At 32.6% G+C, this 14533-nt stretch overlaps 3 protein-coding genes across 8 annotated transcripts; 1 reads left to right on the forward strand and 2 right to left on the reverse strand.

The window, feature by feature from the left end:
* The first annotated feature begins 737 nt into the window (after positions 1-737).
* On the forward strand, positions 738-3642 carry LOC103494550 (probable phospholipid hydroperoxide glutathione peroxidase). Its single transcript, XM_008455771.3, has 6 exons — positions 738-1013; positions 1438-1514; positions 2082-2143; positions 2227-2345; positions 2823-2996; positions 3427-3642. The coding sequence occupies exons 1-6, from the start codon at positions 864-866 to the stop codon at positions 3457-3459; spliced, it is 615 nt and encodes a 204-aa protein (XP_008453993.1). The 5' UTR covers positions 738-863; the 3' UTR covers positions 3460-3642.
* Positions 3643-4906: 1264 nt separating this feature from the next.
* On the reverse strand, positions 4907-8751 carry LOC103494551 (pentatricopeptide repeat-containing protein At5g65560-like). Of its 5 annotated transcripts, none has more exons than XR_007822256.1 (4): positions 6886-8751; positions 6206-6296; positions 5883-6102; positions 4907-5437 (listed from the first exon to the last, which is right to left on the reverse strand). XR_007822256.1 is itself a non-coding variant. In XM_051087322.1 (2 exons), exon 1 carries the CDS (start codon positions 8655-8657, stop codon positions 6918-6920), a length of 1740 nt encoding a protein of 579 aa, XP_050943279.1. In that variant the 5' UTR covers positions 8658-8751; the 3' UTR covers positions 5683-6102; positions 6886-6917. The 5 variants fall into 5 exon arrangements, 2 of the variants coding, with proteins under 2 accessions (XP_050943279.1, XP_050943280.1); XR_007822258.1 differs by having other exon boundaries at positions 8451-8714; XR_007822257.1 differs by lacking the exon at positions 6206-6296.
* Positions 8752-11426: 2675 nt separating this feature from the next.
* On the reverse strand, positions 11427-13786 carry LOC103494552 (uncharacterized). 2 transcript variants are annotated; one of them, XR_538674.3, is made up of 4 exons: positions 13216-13786; positions 12220-12497; positions 11960-12042; positions 11427-11866 (listed from the first exon to the last, which is right to left on the reverse strand). XR_538674.3 is itself a non-coding variant. In XM_008455776.3 (2 exons), exons 1-2 carry the CDS (start codon positions 13688-13690, stop codon positions 12418-12420), a joined length of 555 nt encoding a protein of 184 aa, XP_008453998.1. In that variant the 5' UTR covers positions 13691-13786; the 3' UTR covers positions 12096-12417. The 2 variants fall into 2 exon arrangements, 1 of the variants encoding a protein (XP_008453998.1); XM_008455776.3 differs by lacking the exons at positions 11427-11866; positions 11960-12042 and having other exon boundaries at positions 12096-12497.
* Positions 13787-14533: the final 747 nt, after the last annotated feature.

A 14533-nucleotide genomic window follows, 5' to 3' on the forward strand; every position in this document is an offset into this window, starting at 1 on the left:
CACACATCTCTACCTTCTTCTCCAACACCAAGTACACCAATAGAAGATGGGCAAAGTGACACAAACCATACAAGACTGAGAGAGATCAAGCGAAACGACTGAGAGTAATATTGTTCTTCCACATGCAACGTGAGTGTATTTCGATAATTCCACTCAAATTTAACGTTAACAAAGGGTTATTCGATATTTTTTTTTCTTTCAAAAAAAGAGTCATTCAACATTTTATCCCGAACTTCTAGGCCATCCTTCCCGTGAACATGTTAATTATACACATGCATTAAGCAAACCAAACCCAAGTCCCTCGTAAGACTCCCATAAAAACATAGGTTCTACAACAATTCCCATCTCTTCTAAATCAAATTTCGTCTTTTAAACTCATTTTAGATTTGTCTAGGATTAAAATAATAACAAATTTTTAGGATGAAATTAATTCGAATATTAAAGGAAATATTTATTCATAATTTTTTTCGAGGTTACAAACAACTTTACAAAGATCAAAACATCATTAAAATTGATATATATATATATATATATATATATATATATATATATATATATATATATATATATATATATATATATATATATGAGAGAAGGACGTGGCAGTTGGTGATTTGTCTGTGACGGACGCTTTTCACGTACACCAACAGGTGTAGCAAAGTCCAACTAACTTACCCGCCAAGGCATTATTTTTCCCCCACATTTTATTAAAAAAAATATATATATATACCATTTAGATAAAATCATTATTACTAAATCTAATCTATAGATGGAAGGAAATTGAAATGCTTTGACGAAACGGTGTATCGAACAACGGCGTAGGGTTGCGTTGAAAATTTGAACGTTGAAATCTCTTCAAGAAAATGCATATTTTTAAATTCTTAAATTGGATCTCCTTCTTCTTCCTTTGTTTCTCTCTCTTTTATTACTACCGCACTGCCCAAATCTCTCCCTATTTCCTTCTCAATATGGCTCAAGATTCCTCCAACTCCGTTTTTGATTTCACTGTCAAGGTATTCAACTCCACGCCTTTTCAATCTCTCTTCTTGTGTTTTCATTTGTTGAGCTGATTTGTTAGATCGAAGTTTTTGAGCTTTTGGTTTTCTTTTTAATTACTTTCGCCTGAATCTTGGATTACTTGGACTTTCACTTCCAAATATTTGAGATTAATTAGATTAGTTAGTTTAGTTTTTCATTTCGTCCACTTTGGCTTCTTTAATGAAGTGATTTTTTCCTGTTTCATTCGTTTTTTTTTTCACTTGGGTAATTTTTGTTTGGTTCTGTATTTGTTTTGGATATATCAGTAATGTAAGATCTAGATATCTCAAATGTCTGAACTTCAATGGATCTGTTTTGTTCAGTGTAATTACGTGTTCTTCATTTCGTTGACTTTGGTTTTCGGGAATATGTGAAATTGTATAATGGATTTGTTTGCAGGATATTCGTGGGAATGATGTGAGCCTTAGTCAATACAAGGGGAAAGTTCTTCTGATAGTGAATGTTGCTTCTGAGTGGTAATTCTTTTTCTCTTCCAACTATTTGAATGTTGGGTTGTCGGTTGGTGATCTCTTTGTGTAGAATCATTGACAACTTTTAACTCTCTTGAAATCCACTTCTTCCACGATGATATTGATGGAGATGATTAGTATGTTTTAGTTAATGTTTATATTACTTCTTAATTTAGATTAATTCATGTTTAGTTAGTTATTTTCATTTTTTTAAGGCTATAAAAATAGCCACTTTAGGTTTTGTAATGGAGAGCTTTTTATTGTCCATTTTGAATATTGAACTTTCTGTTCTTGGAGAGTTTGTCTCTGGAATGAATTTCCTTTGTTTGGTCATGAATATTGCTTGAATACCTCGACTTGCTGCTCAGACACGCTCTCAAATAGGCGAACATGAGATAATGAATGATTGATTAAAGTGAATTAAAGAGAGTCATGATTATATGGAAGTTAGAGTAAATAAAAAGTGCAAATGGGTCGAAGAGTGAGAGGGAAAAATGCCAAGAAAACCTGGCTGTGAGTGCTGTATTATTATTATTGTTATTATTCTTTCTCAAGATCTTTGTTGTTTTGCAGTGGTTTAACGAAATCAAACTACAAGGAGCTGAATGTATTGTATGACAAATACAAAAATCAAGGTCAGGCATTATCATGATATCAAAATTCTTGAAGTTCTGTAGTTCAAGACTGGTGTTAGTTTAAACGATACGTATTTGGGCAGGTTTTGAGATATTGGCATTTCCTTGCAATCAGTTTGCAGGACAAGAGCCAGGAAACAATGAACAGATTCAGGAAACTGTATGCACAAGGTTCAAAGCTGAATTCCCCATCTTTGATAAGGTAAATCATAATCTGATGCAGTTTTAAACCAACCAAGATAACTTTTGAGGGATTGGGTTAATCTTCATGGTTGTTAATAAAAAAAGCAACACACAAGCATGGCAATAGTTTTTGTTTTGCAAAAGAGAAGCGTTTCTCTTAAGTTTCTCTACCTACATCTCAGCTGATGTCTGTTATAAGAATATACACACTGAGAATATGATTTGGGATAATCATATAAGCGTATCAGTTTCTAAGCATTTGTTAGCTCAATTATATTTGCATAATAATACTATAGTACTTGCATCCCACAAAATATCGGTTTCTAAGCATTTGTTGGGTCAATTATGAGAACATTTAGGATAGATTTAGTTTATCTTCGGAATCCGAGAGAAATGCTTTGTTAGCAAATTAAAAAATTTCTCATTGTTTTTGTTTCACTTAAAAAAACTGTTCTCGAAAATTCTTCCAACTTGCTGACAATGGTGGGTTTTTTAGGTTGACGTTAACGGGAAGGATGCAGCACCAATATATAAATTCCTGAAATCACAAGAGGCTGGCCGTGGACTATTTGGCGATGCCATCAAGTGGAACTTCACAAAGTTCTTAGTGAACAAAGAAGGGAAGGTAGTTGGTAGATATGCTCCTACCACCTCGCCTTTCAAGATTGAGGTTAGTACATTTTTGTGATACCCCTAGTTAGGGATAAAAAGAATTATTACTTATTAGCAAATATTAATATGGCTATTAGAAGGGACATATTAGTAGATAGGTAATAAGTTTATTTGGGCATTTACTTATAAATAGAGGGAGTTGGGTTGTGAGTAAGGTGTGAAGAATTTTGTGGAATTTCCTTTGAAGAATTTGGAAGAGACCAACTCTATGGAAAGGTTAGGTTATCTTTTTTTATGACATTACAACATACTTTCATATATTTTCATATTTGAGTGTCCTTTTAGTTTTTTTTTTTTTTTTTTTTTTTTTGCATGTGTTACAGAGTGTTTCCTTGTTAGGTGACATCCTATCATTTTCCTCGGATCAAATTCATAAAGATTGGTTGTATGAAGATGCTTATTTTATATTTTTGTTTCTCAATCTGCAGAAAGACATCGAGAATCTATTGCAATCTGCTTGAAAACAAGGTCAGGAACCATACACAATGAACTCCAAAAGTGCTTATTTACATGGCTTGTTAGTTATGGGATTGCGCTTATAAATGTTTGTATGAACATGATTATATTTTCTCTGAACCTTGCACATATATATACAGTGTTACGTGGTGAAATTTGAATTTTATTTAAGAGGTCTTCATTTGGCACTTGTTATCCATTTGGTCACAAGTAAAAGTGAATTGAATTGTGAGATTGCAGCGAACTCTTTTTTTCTGCCCAGCATCAACCATTGTTTTAGATACACATAAGATATCTCATTCTCAAGGGTTAACTATTGAAACGTCTGTCAAAATGCTTTCAGGGCTATTTGATGATCTTGTTCCATGGAATTAGTTGTTATTTTTTAATATAAAATAGAAAAAAAAAAATATACATTTTTGGTGTTTAGGTTTTGGACCTAGTTTTTAGTTAATCAAAATGTTGCAAATTTAATCCCTAAATTTTGATTTTAGTTTCAATTTAGACTTCAAGTATCACAACAATTTTATTCATAAATTTTAAAATTTTACGCTTTTAGCACATATTTTTATTAAATACTCTTAAACATTTATGTCAATATTTATTATTAATTAATTTAAAGTGATTATGAAGTAAGATTTTAAATTAAATTCTCAATATTTATTATTAATTAATTTAAAGTGATTATGAAGTAGGATTTTAAATTAAATTGTAAAAGTGATGAAAAATAGAGAGATATAATTAATTATAACTCATTTGATTATTTTAATTTATTAAAATTAAATAAAAAGATATTTTGTAAAATATTTGAAGTTAAGAATGTAAATATACAAATCAAATTGAAAAATTGTAACATTTCAAAATTTTAAAACTAAATTGAAATCAAACTCAAAAACAAAAAACAAAAATTAGACTCAAAATCTAAGAACCAAAAAAGCTTTTTCGTATAAAATAAACAGTAAACAGGGGATGGTCTTGATATATAAATCCGATGATAGTAATTTTATTTTATTCAACTTATAAATAAATGATGGGCACAGTAGAGGAAAGCTAATGTAAAAAAGATTTGTCGGCAGTTTAAACTCAAAGGCACAATTGAAATACCAATGCCCACGTGTACCTTTATTTACACATTTTATAATTTTCTTCTAATAGAAAATTTGACAAAAGGGTATTTTTAAAATAATTTTAGTGGAGATGGTAGTTTGCATAAGAATTTTAAAAATATATGTTCTTTTTATAGTGTTTTGCTATCTAGATAAAGGACTCAATTTGTACTTTCATGTTTTCTAGATTCAGTCCTTGAAGTAGTTGACTTGAAAACACTACTTTCAAGTCATTCTAAACCAATTCAAATATCATAGGAACAGTTTCTTGATCAGCTAAAAGTATAAGTAAACTTGCTAAACAACAAGAGAGCAAAATGGACAAAATCAATGCACCAAGAAGATGTCAACGATATCTAAATTTGATGTTGTATTAATGTATGGGGTGCGAGAATCAAACGTTATAACCTCAAGATTCATTGACAAGTACATAAGTTATGCTCGTAGAGTTATTTTGACAACATCTAAGTTTTTTCCCAACTCTTCTAAGAACTTAAAAAGATTATTGTACAGCCTATACAATAAATCCATTCAAGTAAGATCGTTTTTCCCTCACTCTTCTCTTCGTCCCAAAAAAGTCTTTTATGTACTAAGGGTTGAAAATCTCTAAAATCTTGAAATAACAAGGCCACTGCATACGCATCAGTGCTGAAGAGGTGCGTAAACTATTTTCCAAACTACTCCAACAAAAAGAGTACCAACTCCAATTGAGAGCATAAGCAGGATTTCTTCTTTGAATTTTACTGTTAATATAACGAGGCCAACAAGAGATACAGACCAACCGAAGACTTTGCACTTCTTTGGGATCATAATGACTCCAAAAGATATTTACAAAGGAAAGCTAGGACGACCTGAATCTCGCCTCTACAATAGTTGACTGCACGGATAGGGGTAAAAGCACCGTGTCGGTGCAGACAGTGGAGTTAGACAAGAGAAGAAAGATTTCATAGTAAAGCATTCACTACTATCAAGCTTCCGGATTCTGCAATCTTTCCTATGGCAACATTTACACTACGAGGATGCTTGGGAATAGTTATGACAATCAAGTCAAAACAATCAAGTCAAAGAGAGTTTTTAAATAAAGATAAAGGGTAGGTTTGTGAGTGAATTTGAAATTGTAAGAGAATTGATTTTGTGACTTTTAAAAATTAGTAATGAAATATGTTTTTAATCAATCAAAACCAACTTTAGAGATATGAAAATTACATCTAAAAGTATAGAATTAAATATTCAATTGATTTTGAGTGATTAAAGACGTGTTTCATAGTCATTTTAACAATTTCGAAATCACACTCAAACATGTGCTTAAACTGATCACATACCTAGCTGGGGACCAAGCTTTGATGTGATTAGTGTTGGTCTGATGCTTAACACGTGAAAGGTCAACTTTTGTATTTCCAAGAGACCTGAACTCCACTGCCCTTTCCTTTTTCTTGTCTTCTTGTCCTACCCCATTTTCACGAAAATGTAGAACTAGTTTGAATTCTTGGCCTTCTTGGCCTCTTTGTTGCGACTTGCCATTGTGTTGCCCTGGGGTGAATTCTGAAGAAAGAAGAAACAAACGTTATTTGGATTCAGCTGAAAAAGAATACAAGATACGATCTTATAAGTTAAAACTGAAGTTCTGTAAGCAAGTGATTCTAACCGATATGATCCTCATCAAAGCTAGTTCAAGTGGTAAACTCTCTAGACTTGAATGCAGATCTTGGTTGGCTGGAAACACTCACTGGAAGGGCCTACAAGAGAAGCTCAAGCTTCAAAGACTTTAAAGGACTCGAAATATGTTGACATCAACAACGAACTTATGTTTAGTTTAGGATATCAGGACAAATAAAACCTCGTGCAATTGTCACATTAAAAGGAAACTGCAGTCAAAAAGAAAGTTTATGAGAATATACTGAAGTTTCGAAGTTTGATTGATCATTTATCATTTATTAGATAAAAGAACTAATATCCCCATCTAAAGAATGACCACTCATCATTTATTAGATAAAAGAACTAGTATCCCGATCGAATAGAATGCTTCCACATTCTGACTGATGAAAGGAGAGGAAAAAACCCTATGGGATACTCTAGCAAACACAGCATAATCTGTGACCTCGGACACTTTTTCTTAGTAGGCTAGGGAATATCCTCAAAATATTTGTGGCCTTTTATTTTCATAATCACATTTTGGATTGCTCAATCCGAATCCAGGATCAATCTGTTTTGAGAAAGAATTAGAGTCTGTAAATATACAAAACGTGCATGCAGCATGTAGGAGTTTTGTTGGTATCACTATTGCAGCGAATCAAATATATCAAGCATGAGAAATCTACTACTCACAAGTTCTTTGAGAGTGGAAGGAGAGAATTTTCTCATGATGAATTTCTGGTTCCTGACTCATGTTGATGGACTCCGTCCATCTTCTGCAGCAACTCTCGTGCAATCTTAAATTTACCCTTCTTTTGAAATGCACTCTCAAACGCATCTCTAACATAGATAGGAGGACACAAACCCTTTTCAAGCATTGACTTCATCTTTTCATACGCAGCCTCCAGTTGTCCTTGCTTACAAAGCTTCTGCAAAATTTGGGCTTCCCATTTCATTTCCAGCTTCAAGCACAGATCAACTTGCCCATGTTCCCTCATTAGTTTATCCACTAAACTATACACATGAAAATGAGGAGACATGCCTAAACTCAACATTTCTTTCAATAAACCGTAGGCAGCTGACCAATTCCTATTTTCACCATAAGCATGGATTAACGCCGAATAAGTAACATGATCAGGTGCACATCTTTTCTTGTTCATAATCCCGAACACCCTTTCAGCACTATCCAAATTTCCTAATTTGCATAACATGCAAATAACATAATTGTAAATAGCCAACTTTGGCTTCATGCCCTGAGAAAGCATCCTCCCAAACAGATCACTAGCTTCGTCTATGTGACGATGTTCACATAATGCTTTCATCACAACAGAATAACACTCTTCAGCACATCTAAGCTTGTCACGCTCAACAACCTTCAATACTTTAATTGCTTCTTGCATTTGACCTACCCGACAAAGCTCCGAGATGAGCTGAACTGTTACAAAAGAACTGGGAACTAAACCCAGCTTATTAGCTGCCCAAAAAATCCCAACTGCAGGTTCAATGGCTCCGCTCTTCGGATTCACATTTGGAACTAGAACGGTAAAAGGTCTATAAGTACTTCTGACCCTAACTTTTTCTAAAGCCCCTTCTTTAGCACTCAAAGAACACAAATTCCCAATGAGAATGTTCGCAGCAGATCGAGTAGGTACCAAACCTGCCCTATACATTTCACCAAACGCTTCAATAGCTGTACTATACCTACCAAATTTACACAACCCAATTATAACATTACTGTATGAATATTTATCAGGCAATTCAATTCTTCTGAAAATCTTTAGAGCAGTATCAATCAGTTCCCCAGTTGGTTCCTTCTTACAAAGTGCATAAAGCATGTTGTTAAAGACCAGATTATCAGGTTTACACCCAAATTTTGGTTCCATTTCTTCAAACAAGCAAAGTGCTTCTCTAACCCTCCCCTGCCTACCCAAAAATCTAATACAAATTGAAAATGTTCGGCAAGAAATCCGACCCTTATGAGACAACACAGTCACTAAAAGACACTTCATGTCATCAAACAATTTCCTCCTACCTAAGAAATCAGCCATATACTCAACCACGGACGCATCAAACCGAAACCCCATTTGCAATCCAGACCAAGAGAAGAATTCTAGCGTTTTAGCCCGACCCAACAGCTTATAATTCATCAGAATTTGAAGCACGAGATCCGAACTTAAGTTGTCTTTGAACCTTTTCAATAAATGATTAATATCGAGATTAGGCGTTTGGGGATTTTTGTTTGAAAGTAAAGAACATACTGAGTTGACGACATCGGAAGAGCCGAGGGTGTTCGGAGACCGAGGAGTTGGGGCAGTCCGCGAAGTGGGTCTTATTGTAAGAGCTCTTGGAGCTATGGCAATGTGCTTAGTGGTCTTTGAAGTGCTGAAAAAGTGTGAGGAGAAGCCATGGAAATGAAGAGAAAGAAGTTTGAGCAACGCCGAAGAACTCCTAATCGTGACCAACATCGACGATTTTGTAGTGCAGAAGCAGTGCCGATAGGTTCGACCTCGAAAATTATCGCTGCGCTGTTCTGTGCCCAAAAGGCTAAAGCTTTTTGAATTTCCACATTTCAACAATTTTTTTAAATGATAAAAATTTAAAATAACAAAACTTCTAAAAAACATATTCATGAGTATATCAAAATATCTCGATCTATCTAATACGATAAACTGATCTAATATATCAAAATATCACGATCTATCTAATATGATAAACTATCAAAGAGTAAAATAAGACACTTCATTATAATTTATAAATATTTCAGCTCCTTTTATCATATTTGAATATAATTACGTTTTATTTCTTAAATTTTGATTAGTTCTTTTTTTTGTCCTAAAATTTAATAGATGTGTCTCTTGCTTCTAAAGTTTTTATTGGATGTTTACTTTTGGTACTACGAGTTAGTTGATTCAAAATAATTATGATATGTAAATTTTAATAACAATGAAAAGTTGGTGAAAGTTAATTTAATCTATTAACGTAAGAATTGTTTTAAAAAAATAATAAAATGAAGCAAAGTATTTATAAAATAAAGTAAAATTTCTTAAACGATCAATTGATTGAAGTGTATAAATGACTATTAATGCCTATCGTTAGTAAATTCTAGAATTTTACTGTATTTTATAAATATTTTAAGCAAATTGGTTGTTTAAGCCCCAGTCGTAGAGGTAAGTGAAGTCAAAAGCCCGAAAGGGAAAGACCGAGAGATTGAATCTAAATCAAGAATAATTTTTTTTAACATCTACCAAAATATTTTCTTCTCACCGATATTGATTTGATATGCAAAACATTGGCAAGTTAGGTTTTTCTATTTGGCAAAATAGTTTTTAGTTTTTTTCAATAATTTTAAAAGTACCCTTTACCGAAGTATTCTTTTGGAGAATTGTTATGAATAAAAAAATAAAACTATTTATAAAATATAGCAAAAAAAAATGAGTTGGATGAATTTTACTGTATATTGTAAATAGTTTCCGTATTTTATTATTTTTTAAAATACTTCATTTTTTATATAAATTATTTAAAATTATGAAAGTTATAAAAGTGGAGCTAACTATTAAAAAGATTGATTAAATAATATTTGAATTTCTAAACTTCCTACCGACCCTTTTGAATCCATACTTTAAATATTACATTTGAGTCTCTAAAAGTTGAATGATAATCTATTTTATTTTTCGGTTAAATTAAACCAAAAAAATCTATGAACTTTCTTGTTGATTTCACAAACTAATTGAAAAGTTTCACTCTTACACTCTAACCTTAAAATATTATTTCTTATTTCTTTTCCCTATTTCTTTCTAAATAAAATAGAAACGGACGAAAGTGACATTTTTAAATATAGTATAATGAATCAAAATATAGAAAATTTTAGATTTTATTAAGAATTTAAAATTTTACTATATTTTGTAATTATTTTATCAGTTTTAACATTTTTGACAATTCCTCGGAACAAAAGAGCAATGCTAACGTGTTAAAATTAGACAACGAATACTTCCATTTCTTTTTGTTCATATTTTACCCATATGTTATTTCAATCTTTGTAAATTGACAAATTTTTATAGTTTCATAATTGATTTCTAAAAGGTAACCAAAAAAAAAAAAATCACAAACTTTGGACGTCTCATTTGATAACATTATATGTTAAACAACCTAGCTCTACCTCAACTATCATTCATTACTTCTAAAATTCAAAAACCTCGACTTTATTTATAGTTATTTCACGTTCATCCACTATCCTTCTAAACACATTTTCTTATATAAACATGTATGAACAGTTAAACTCTCAATCTTCGAATCAATATTTAGTATCTTATCCACTAAACTATACCAAGATTAACTTATCCAACCAAAAGAAAATCACAACCACATCACATAGCTTTCCAATTGAAAAGACCAAAGCCTTAAAAGAAGTTTGGAAAAGGTCAAATATGTTTTGAAGTATCAAAATGAAATACTAAAACCATTTTTAACATTATCTGAAATTACCACCCAATTACCAAGTTGACCATTCTCATACAAAAAGCTTTGTGCAGTTGGCCCAATAATTGGGAACTTAGAATATATAAATTTCTTTTGTAATATCATTACTTTATCATAATAATCTAAAGTTAGAATCTCGTTTTTAATATAATAATCAATGTGTCAATTCAATGTTGACCATTCTTATAAATTTGTAACTGGGTTTGTTTCCTTTTTGAAATTTTAACTCTTGCAAGCATCACTTTTGCAATTCAAATACCCCATTATTTTAAATTCTTAAAGTTACCCTTTTAAGAGAGAATATCAAACTTTTTGATTGTAGTGTTTTACTTGTATTGCAAAACTTAAATACGATAGTTTTGATGACTACTTCCATTTATTGATTTATTTGTTTTATTGTAATCTTTTCAAAAATCTAATATATATATATATATACACGTAAAGTAGTTTTAGGGTAAAAGATTTAAAATTAAGCTCATATTTAATTGAGAAAGAATGCTTCATATTTCAATGTCAAATCTATTCTTTCTCCTTTCTTTTTGAAGAACACATTCAAGTTCATAGCTAAATATCAAAAAAGTAAGTAAAATTGCCTTTTTAAAACTTAGTGAGAAATGATTAAATTGCTTGATTCATGGCGAAAGAAATGAATAAATCATGAAATTGATATATTTTCATTGTAAAGTTGGAAAATTGAGTTGTTAATTATTGTAGGAAAGAGGGATCAAAGGAGTGGACATGAATAATGGAGTAAGAAATACAAATAACAAGGTGAATGTGGTTGATTTTTAATCACCTATCTCGTTACATGTTTGGTTGCCAAACGCTCAAAGCCCATAGATAAACAAAGAAGTAAAGTTAAATTCTCCCATCTTCTCTTCTCTTTGGCAAAACTTGGCCTGAGCTCAAGAACTAAACTACAAGGGCATCATAAGTCAACAACCTTTCTACAAATACAACATAAACCAAACATCCTCTTTTCCTTTGGCATCAAGGCCCTTAGGTAGATTAGAAAATCAGAAGTAGAGACGACATCAAGACCGTTAAGTTCCCCGGCCTCTAATTTCAAGTTGTTGAATAGCAGAAACTAGAAGACATTACCACCAACAACCCAAAATAAGAAACCAAAAACTTCTCTACTTAGACATTGAAACAACAAAGAATGAACTTTCTGCCCTGTGCTTTCCTTTGGAAAAACCTGATAGTTAGTAAAGTCAGGGTCAGTTACCTAGAGAATGGGGTCAAAACAGAGAAGAGAAGAACCACTTTGGGGGTTAGCACAGTTAGTTACCTCAGCCATATGCAAAAAGGTCAGTGAAAGAGACTTGGGTGTTGGGTGTGGTTATGGAAGCTAAGCTCTCAAAGTCAAAACCACTGCATAAAAACCACCAACTGATGTTTAAATTGAAACCAAAACAAAATGGAGATATAGAATTGATGAACTCATAACATTATTATGATCAATTTATTCTCAAATTTACAAAAAAGAACTACATATTTTACAAAATCTATCTCAGTCAGACTCATTTTGGTGTATGGTTAATCTCAAACCTGACACATTCTTCTTCTTTTTCTTCTTCTTCTTCATAAGTCAGACTCATCAAACGACCTGTTCGTTCATTCAATCATTCAATCTATCTTTTTTTCGAACCTTTGCAACGTCGTCAAACCATAAGGCTAAAGGTTACTGGTGCAAAAAGATGCATTCATTTTTCTCTGCCAAATCAAAACTTCCATTCCATGGTCTTCTTAGTTGCATAGTCTAACAGTACATGCCACTGCCTGAGCCCAAAATTTGAGCCTTGCTTTAACATCTTCTGGATGATCACCTGTATGACAAATAGCTTCAAAAGTTCAAAAGAATGTCTTGCCCCAAGCTCTAGATTACAGTTTTTTATTTTTTTCTAGATTGTAAAATCCCCCATCTTAAATCATGTTGAATCAATATTTATTTTCAATGCTTTTTTAAGGAAAACAATTTATTTTCTATATATATTCTAGATAAGCTTACACATAAAACAGGGTAGATAACCAGCTTGTAAAATTGGGACCGCAAGAATTCATAGTGATAAGCACAAGATAGAGTGAAGACAAATTCAGGCCTTTTGACTTCATCCCACCAGTACAGAACAAACACCCAACCAGCCAGAAGTAGAAAAAACCACATTCTCATTGAGGAAAAAAAAAAAAAAAAAAAAGACATTTTCTTAAGAGAAGTAGGGGAAAAATGAAAGTTTAAGTCTTAGATCTCTGAAATTTCAAATTTACTACTCTGTTTTAACCTTCAAACTTTCTTTTCGAAAAGGAAAATCTGCTTTAGTCCCTAAATTTCAATAATCAACACAAACTTAAAGATAAATATAGAGACCGCCCAGTTGATTTCAAAAAGTTCAGTCAACTAAGAAACAAGATCAGCTCATTCTCAATTCAAACTCCTTACGAAGATAAGAGGGCAAAAAACCGATCTACACAATCAAGATAAAACAAAAATGTACGATGTGCAAACAAAATCCAGTTCCAAAATCAAGATCCCAGAGAAAAACTCACCAGGACTGGAGATCTTCCAATTCGCAATCGGACTCGACACAGACGAGCAAGAGTCCGCGGGAACTGCCGAAGCCGGCGAACTCTCCGGCGACTTCTGGTGATCGTCCATGTACTTCTGGCTCATGGAATAACAGAGCTCCAAAGCCGGCAGAGTGTTACAGAGCTCCGGAATCTCATCGTAGCTAAAACCAAAGCCTAGATCTACACAGCCTTTAAGTTCATCAAGATCCTCATCCGTCAAGCTCTTGGTCCTCATCAAATCATCCTCATCCTCAACAAAACCTTCAAGCAAAACCTGATTCCGCTTCTTCATCATCATCCTCTTCTTCGCCCCCATTTGAACCGACTCATCGAAATCCGAATCCGACCCAATTCCTTCACCTTCTTCAAGGGAAGTTTCATCATCTGGGTCTTCTCGAATTCCGTTAACAGAAGAAACCCACGTTTCAGATTGGCTAAAGAAATCACTTCCCATTTTTCTTGGCTTTTGAATTCGCTTCTCTCTTTCTTTTCCTTAAAACGTGTCCGCAACAGAGTTGGAGAGAGGAGCTTGGGTTTATAAAGCAGAGTGAAATTATTTAAAAAAAGAAAAAGAAAAAGAAAAGAAAAGAAATTAATTGTTTTTTCAATGTATGTATGTATGTATGTATGTATGTATGTATGAATGTGATGAAATTATGATGCCATTTCATGAGATGATGACGTGGAAAATGGACAGCTGTACCTAGAAGCTTTGGATGATGACAAGAATGGAGGGGTGGGGACACGTGGTTCCCATGTGGGGTCAGGAGATTCCATCAATAAGAGGACGACAACGTGGGCTGTGGGACCCCTCTCACCTCCGACAGGTGGTGTTCGGTGTTCATCCCTTTCTTTCTTTCTTTCTTTCTTTCTTTCGTATTTGCATAACCACATCCCCATCCCCATCCCCATCTACATCTTATGTTATATTATACAAATTACAAAATACAATTTTTCTATCTTTTCTTGGTATAATTTTTTTTTAGAATTATTTTGTTTGTTTCTAAAATTTGTTGCCATTTTTTCTTTTTATATATATAGATATCTATATTTTACTATATTTATTAGATTATAAAAATTTAAAATTTTGCTACTTCAACCATACTTGGAAGGTACTCATTATTTAAATTAAACCTTCAACACTTTATACTTTTACTACATGTTTTTGTTATGACAAAAACAATTGACATGTAAATAATCGAACAAAAATGTCGAAGTATCAATTTATGTGATCTATTGTCGTTGTAGCCAATTCATAATAGGAAGATACACTATTTCATTATTTGAAGACCATCAA

The sequence above is a fragment of the Cucumis melo genome, chromosome 7 (assembly GCF_025177605.1).
Source record: "Cucumis melo cultivar AY chromosome 7, USDA_Cmelo_AY_1.0, whole genome shotgun sequence".
Taxonomy (NCBI): domain Eukaryota; kingdom Viridiplantae; phylum Streptophyta; class Magnoliopsida; order Cucurbitales; family Cucurbitaceae; genus Cucumis; species Cucumis melo.

Coding starts and splice junctions, on each gene's coding strand:
- LOC103494550 (XM_008455771.3), top strand. CDS start 864: ATGCATATTTTTAAATTCTTAAATTGGATCTCCTTCTTCTTCCTTTGT. Junction 1,515..2,081: donor GTGAATGTTGCTTCTGAGTG/GTAATTCTTTTT, acceptor GTTGTTTTGCAG/TGGTTTAACGAAATCAAACT. Junction 2,346..2,822: donor AATTCCCCATCTTTGATAAG/GTAAATCATAAT, acceptor TGGGTTTTTTAG/GTTGACGTTAACGGGAAGGA.
- LOC103494551 (XM_051087322.1), bottom strand. CDS start 8,657: ATGTTGGTCACGATTAGGAGTTCTTCGGCGTTGCTCAAACTTCTTTCT.
- LOC103494552 (XM_008455776.3), bottom strand. CDS start 13,690: ATGGGAAGTGATTTCTTTAGCCAATCTGAAACGTGGGTTTCTTCTGTT. Junction 12,498..13,215: donor TTGGAAGATCTCCAGTCCTG/GTGAGTTTTTCT, acceptor TTTGTCATACAG/GTGATCATCCAGAAGATGTT.